Source organism: Belonocnema kinseyi, chromosome 4, assembly GCF_010883055.1.
Source record: "Belonocnema kinseyi isolate 2016_QV_RU_SX_M_011 chromosome 4, B_treatae_v1, whole genome shotgun sequence".
In the NCBI taxonomy this organism is placed as follows: domain Eukaryota; kingdom Metazoa; phylum Arthropoda; class Insecta; order Hymenoptera; family Cynipidae; genus Belonocnema; species Belonocnema kinseyi.
Genome location: NC_046660.1, coordinates 121,240,004 through 121,247,474, shown reverse-complemented (window position 1 = coordinate 121,247,474; position 7,471 = coordinate 121,240,004). Strand labels below are relative to the sequence as shown.

The window sequence follows — 7,471 nt, the reverse complement described above, 5'->3', positions numbered from 1 at the left end:
TATACTTTTAACAGTGCAAAAAACAAAATTTGAATTAATGCATTATTTTGCGAGTGGTTTTGCTGAAACTATTTGGAGGAAGTTACCGTTTCACCTTAAGGGTGTTGGTTAAATCCAACTTTGAATTATTTTGCTTATAGGTACGGACTGACTCAATATATATTTTTTCCGAAGGATTTTCGAACGAATGAAAGAAAACTCGTCGGTTATCTGGGGTTTTGGTAGATCCTCGGATCAATAAAATGTTGAAAAATCAAATAATTGGTTGAGGAAAAGATTATTTTCACCACAAATATGAATTTTGCGAAAGATAGAAATCAGCGGGTAGCAGGCTCAGCATTAGAACGGTTAGAATTGTTTGCACACTTATTTTTTTACTCACAATTCTGACATTATAGAAGAATTCTCGAGATATAACAAACTATTCTAACCGTTCAAATACTGTCGTCTGCTACCCGCTGATTTCTATCTTTCGCAAAATTCATATTTGTCGTGAAAATAATCATTTCCTCAACAAATTTTTTGATTTTTGAACATTTTATTGATCCGAGGATCTGGCAAAACTGCGGATATTCGACAAGTTTTCTTTCTTTCGTTCGCAAATCCTTTGAAAAAAATATATATTGAGTCAGTGCCGTACCTAGAAAAAAAATTCAAAGTTGGATTTAACCAACACCCTTGCTCTAAAACTTTTCGATTTTTCTCTTTTCTATTTCCTAGTTCCGAGATTTTGTCAACAAGCCGGGACCTATCTACTATTTGAGGCGTTCTGTTTGACTAACGTTTTTGTGTCACCTAAAATGTATAAAATAAAATTACTTTTTACATTCTCATCAGAGCAGGTATTAGATTTGTGTAAAATTTGAACCCCCCCCCCCCAGTTTTTGAAAAAAGTGCACGTTTTGAGAACCCCTGAATCCGAAAAACAGGTTTTTACGAATCTGTCTGTCTATCTGTATACTGTACGCATTACTGTATACATGTATGTCTGTCTGTGAGCACGAAAACTTTTGAAAAATTAATCTACCAGATTTCCCTTTGGTACACTCGCTAAGTGTCTTAAACTAAAGGTAAAGTTCGTTAGCCAGCCATTTTGGATACAAATTCAAAAAGTGGGCACATTTTGAATATTTTTGAGACCTCTTTTTTCAATGTTCAAAAATTCTCTGTACGCTTATTCATAGTATTAAAAAAGTCGAACAATTTATCCTGATGACTTTTTTCAAAAAATAAAAAATTACCAGAGTTATAGCATTTACAAAATTAAAAAGAAACACGAAAATGAACATTTTATGCCAAATAACGCGCGATATGAAAAAAAGTCAAGACTAGAAAATTTTGCTTTTTGAATGCCCTGCGAGATTATCGTAACAGCTTTTTGAATTTTCTTGAAAAATCAAAGATTCAAATTTTGACAGCATATAAAATAATGAGAAATCCAAAAATTTCATTTTTCGGTCAAACTGTGCAAAATACGATAAAAGATAAATGAACAAAAACTGTGCATTTGAAAAAAATCTACAAATTTGTTATTAACCACTTTTTGATAGGATGCGTAGTTTTGGCTTTGGTAGTTTTGGTCTATTGTGTGGTGTTTCGAAAAATGTAACTTTTCTTGTTTTTGATGCTCTTTTTTATGATTTAAACTAAAAAGAGAGCAATCAACAAATTATTCGTGACAAATAAATCATTTTTACATTCTCATCAGAGAAGTTATTAGATTTGTATAAAATTTGACCTCCCTAGTTTTTGTCAAAATGTCCACGTTTTGAGAATCCCTAAATCCGAGAAATAGTTTTTTACGAATGTCTGTCCGTATGTCTATCTGTCTGTCGTTATGTCTGTCATTATGTTTGTCTGTGAGCACGATAACTTTTAAAAAAAACTAACCAATCAGTTTGGCTTTTGGGACACTCTTTTAGTGTCCTAAGCTAAATGCCAAGTTCGCTAGTCAGATATTTTTGATAAAAATACTAAAATTGAGACCATTTTGAAAATCTTTGAGTACAAATTTTTCATGATTCAAAAATTCTGTGTACAGTTATTCATAGTACTTGAAAGGAAAACTGTTACTTTTCGATAGTCCTACAATATTATCATATCAACTTTTTGAATTTATTCGAAAAATTCAAATTTTGACCACACGAAAACTAATAAAAAATAAAAAATTGCATTTTGCGGTCAAACTATGCAAGATAGAGGGAAAAAATAAGACAAACACTGTGCACCCAAAAAATATCTACAAATTTGTTGTTAATCACTTTTTTATAGGATACGTAGTTTTTGTTTATTTATAAAGAAACATTGAAAATACAAAAATTAAATGTCTAGACACGATACAAACTAAGCCAAAATAAATAGATAACATTTTTCACTGAAGGTAGAGCAAATAAATGTTTATAAATGTTTTTTTTTTACATTTTCACCAGAGAAGGTATTAGACATGTGTAAAATTTAACAAACCCGGCCCCTCCAACCAGTTTTTGTTAAATGTCCACGTTTTGAGAACCCCTAAATCCGAAAAATACGTTTTTACGAATACGTCTGTCTGTCGGTCTGTCTGTATGTATTGATGTCTGTTTGTCAGCACGATAACCTTTGAAAAAATAATTCTAGTGGATTGGCCTCTATTACACTCTTTAAGTGACCTAAACTAAAGGTTAAGTTCGTTAGCCAGCCATTAGGGATAAAACTTCAAAAAGTGTGCGCCTTTTGATTATTTTTAAGACCATTTTTTCAAAATTCAAGAATTCTCTGTACGGTTATTCATAATATTTAAAAAGTCGAACAATTTATCTAATGACTTTTTTCATAACATTAACAATTATGAGAGTTATAGCATTTGAAAAATTCCAAAAAACACACGAAAATGAACCATTTAAGCCAATTAACGAACGATATGAAAAAATTGCAAGAAAAGTAAACGTTTGATTTCTAAATGCCCCAGAAGATTATTATAACAATTTTTTGAGTTTTCTTGATAAATCAAAAAATACAGTTTGGCAGCTTAAAAAATAATTCAAAATCAAAAAGTTACATTTTTTCATGAACCATTTTCACAGTATTTCCAATATTCTCAAATATAATAATTCATTAAAAAAACATATACCATATATACAGGGTGCGCCATCTAGACAGGACCTATTTCAATGTTGAATAACTCTGCCATTTTTCAGCCGATTTTGACAAATCAGCCAGATTCTGAAACGCCAGTCTATGCAATTTTAGGCATGGATCGATATACGCCAAAAAGCGGGATGAAATTGTAGCGCTTTACATTGAAAACAATCGTTCAACTGTGAAAACTGTGATTTGGGTGATTTGAACTGGCCTCCTCGTTCGCCGGATGTGACGGCACCGGACTTTTTTCTGTGGGGCCACTTGAAGAGTAAGGTGTATGCCAGCAAACCGAAGACTGCTGAGGAACTAAAGGCTATCATCACAGCGGAAATTGCTGCTATTACGCCCCAAATGTTGTCAAATGCAATGCAAAATGGTCAAAAAAGGGTCGCTTTTTGTGTGTCTAAAGGAGACGGTCATTTGATCTATATTGTATTCTGAGTGAATTGTCAATAAATGGTATTGTATACCTTAGATAAATCTTGTTCATTTTCCAAAATCCGCTGAAAAATGGCGGACTTATTCAACATTGAAATAGGTCCTATCTAGATGGCGCACCCTGCACACACACACACACACACACACACACACACACACACACACACACACACACACACACACACACACACACACACACACACACACACACACACACACACACACACTTTAGAATTTAAAAAACGGTAAGGGTGCTAATAGACCGTACGTGTAAAGTTTAAATCATAAAGAAAACATTTGAAATAAGAAAATTCAGTTTATGGAAAAAAATTTAAAATAAAACGTTGAATAGCCAAATTTTTTTTAAAAAGAATGCGCATTTTTTAAAACGGGACAATGAAATTTCATCTGTTTAACACCAATGAAAGTTACGAATTATAATAATATACATTTATGGGAATGATATAAAATGTCAGGGATAAACTCGAGTGCGAAGCACGAGATACGTGATGAGAATGTGTTCGTTAAGGTCGAAGGAGCTTTAACAAATGAGAATTCACAATCACCAAATTACTGTTGTCGATAATTTTACCTTTAGTTTTAAAGTCTGTGCAGAAAGTTCGAGCACGTAGCGCGAGGTAAATACTCATGAAGAATTCACAAAAATAGCGTTTTTTCGGGGATCGGAACAGAATGACCCCTTAATCTTCGCTGTGTCCGATATAAATAAAATAAATAGAAAAATTTAAGACTATAAATTATAATATGTAAAACAGGATGCAAGCTTATTCTGTAGATTTATTGTTTACGTAGTCCAAGTGTACTTCTTTGTTTGTGCTCAATACAGTTTGAAAAGTTTTATATATCTTCAAGTATTGTTTGCTTCATTCTCTAATTACGACATTCTCAATTTTTCAAATACTATTTGCCCTAACCTAAAGTCAAGGATTCGGCCATGAAAAGCTTCCAGGACTTTTCTCCTATACATGCAATAGGGAATCAAGTCATAAAGTTCAAGCTACTCCGCGCAGGGTGCGCGATTGTTGGTTCTCGCGTGTCACGCTCGATAATGTATTTACCTCACGCTACGCGCTTAGTCTTTGAATTTCCCCCAGATTTATGCAGAGAATTTCAAGAATTAAAGGTCAAAGCATCAGTAACTGTAGTTTCGTGATATTTTATTATTTTCTGTGAAAACTTCTTCGACGTTAATGAACACATTCTAATCACGTATCTCGTGCTTCGAACTTGATTTTCTTGTTCATTTCTACATTACGTTAATTACTTTTACATAAAATGTATATAACATTTGTTCTTCTTCTTTTGGCTTGGGATTGTTTATTCAGATATTGCAAATCATGATTACTTTAATGTTTATTTCTTATTTTGCATTCAATTTTATCCTCAGCTACCCTGAAAAATGTTTCATTTCAATAAATTTATATTATTAAAATTAATAATATGCATTAGTATTGAAACATACAAATTTGATTGTCTTGTTTTCATAATTAGAAAGAATCTCACTCTTCCTATACATTTTTTTCATACGATTAATTGCAACTTGTGTCGTTTTTCCATAAAATTGATAAAATACGCATCTAAGCGTAAAGCGGTTATAGGCAGAATTGTAGATCTAATTGAAGAGAAAAATTTTGTGAAATAAAATTCTATTGGTGCTTGTATCTTTTTTCAAAAAATTAATTTGTTTTCTTTAATTTCTTTTTATACCAAGATTTTATTTAAAAAATTTAGATCTTTTTTGGTTGAGTAACTTTTATCTTCTCTTGATTCGTTTTTCCAAACATTTAATTTTGTTATTTTCATCTTATTTTTTAAAATTCTATGCAATAGTATTCTCTAAATCTGAATCAAGGAAATTTCACTGATTCAATTCGCTAGAAATGGGTCACTGACAGTCAGTGAAAGGTTACTTATTGATTCAGTGAAATAATCACTTTTGAGGGCTAGCAGCACTGCACCATGTCAATTTAGCAATCATAATAAAATAATATTTCAGTACATTCAATCAAAGAACCATAGTAAAAATTTTAAACTCATTAATATGATCAAATATTAAAAAAGGTGAAAAGTTCCGATGCTTTTAAATGACAAACAATCTCATATATTACTTTAATATCAAGATTAGACTGTAATGTACAAACCCGTTGAGTAAGTACTTTCTGTACAATTAGGTTCTATACAAGTAGGTATATAATTACTAATTTTTATATAAGTAGGTATATAATTAGGTTGCTGCCCGAACCTAATTTTTTCTGCGGAATAACAGAAACTTGTTTCTTCATACGGACTTATCTGAACTTGAACTTGATATTGCTGGTATCGATGAACAGCGGACATTATTTTTTTGTGTATGTCAATTAGAAGGACAAAGTTATGATTAAGAATAATTTGGGTATTTTACTTTTCAGGTTTTATGAACGAACAAACACAGAAATGCGAAAAATCACAAGTTTAGTATTCTGCATCCAGGATTTACGATATTTATGAAAATTAAAACTGAGAACTACCACGATACTTGTAGCCACACGTTGCGCTTTATATTTGAGAGCTGCGAAATCAATCTATAATGTTGCCTGTTATCAGAGGTCAAATATAAATTTATGACTGAGATTCGCTCTCGGCTGTTTCGCATGAATAGAAATATATATCTGCCAATTGTTTTCCTATGAAGCTATAATAATGACAATTTTCATCATGCATTCAATAAAGCAACTTACCTTCAATTTTACATATGAATGTTCACCCAAACTATTGTCTACTAAACACTGGGGAGGTTTATCTCTCTGCTGAAGCACGAAGAAGTTTTTTGGATCCCAGGCCCATTTGACGAATCTTTTCACTACCAAGTACAGGCCGTATATAAAAGACTGGCAATGCAGTTTCACTACTTCCCACACAGAAATGTGTACAATCTTGACGTTCATTTTTATTATATTCGACTTTCCTCCTCTAGACTCCATTAAATTATACGGTTGTATAAATGTTCAGACATACAAAACTGATTTTACATAATGCGAAAAATTATTAGCAAGTTGACATCCTTTTTTTATAACATATTCCATCACGCCTTATTCCATCAGCTTCCTCAATTTTAAAACTCTATGGAATATTGAACACTTGACTAAGAATTCCTTTCCTTCCAGATTTACTGAAATATTGTAGACCAGATTTTATGCAAATGGATACCGAAACACGGGTGCAACATTAAAATCTTACTTTCTTTCTCAAAGCTAAGGCAATAATAATATGTTTATTTATTTATGTAATATCAGTTCCTGTCACACGTGTTTAGTTTCACGCGAAAAAAACTATTTTGCACTAAAATTAAAATACACCAGCTTTCACACGATGATTTCGCAATTTGTCTAGAATTGTAATTATATTGCACTATACCGCGGAGTGATTCAGCTCTGGGATGGCACAGAACAAACTTTTTTCCGAGTTAAACGTTGCACGTCGTGTTCGATCGTGTGTTGAATGACGAAGACCCAAAATGAACGAGATGCTTTTATCTGATGAAACTGATATAAGTTCCTTTCTACTGGGACCAAGTTCTATTAGCTTATTCCTTGTCGCAATAGGTGTACATGACTCGGGCACGCAAAAGCGGCTTGCGTGGCTCATTGCGAACCAATACAGTACACTAATTTTCAGTGAGGTTCATCACTGCACTGCTGGACTGTGCCCTCAATCATATCTTTTATGTTTACGCGTGACGTATAGATCTTTATATTCTCGTTCATATTTTCCGTTCTCGGAGTCTTGTATCTTTCTTAAACATAATTCGTGTGTCTCTTGGCATGAGGCATGCCGTACAATAAAACGAGACGGACCTGGGTGGGTTTTAGGCTAAATTAGTCATTAGATCTACTGTAATGCTGTAGATCAAAGT

The 7,471-nt window shown here is 32.6% G+C and overlaps 1 protein-coding gene across 1 annotated transcript in view; it reads right to left on the bottom strand.

Annotated features, from left to right (window-relative positions):
- LOC117171065 (epoxide hydrolase 4-like) overlaps window positions 1–7,231 on the bottom strand; it is a 134,840-nt gene extending 127,609 nt beyond the window's left edge. Inside the window, exon 1 of the mRNA XM_033358114.1 lies at window positions 6,297–7,231. Coding sequence (XP_033214005.1) covers window positions 6,297–6,539 — 243 coding nt within the window. The 5' untranslated portion in view covers window positions 6,540–7,231. The remainder of the gene's footprint in view (window positions 1–6,296) is intronic.
- Between the last annotated feature and the right edge of the window lie 240 nt (window positions 7,232–7,471).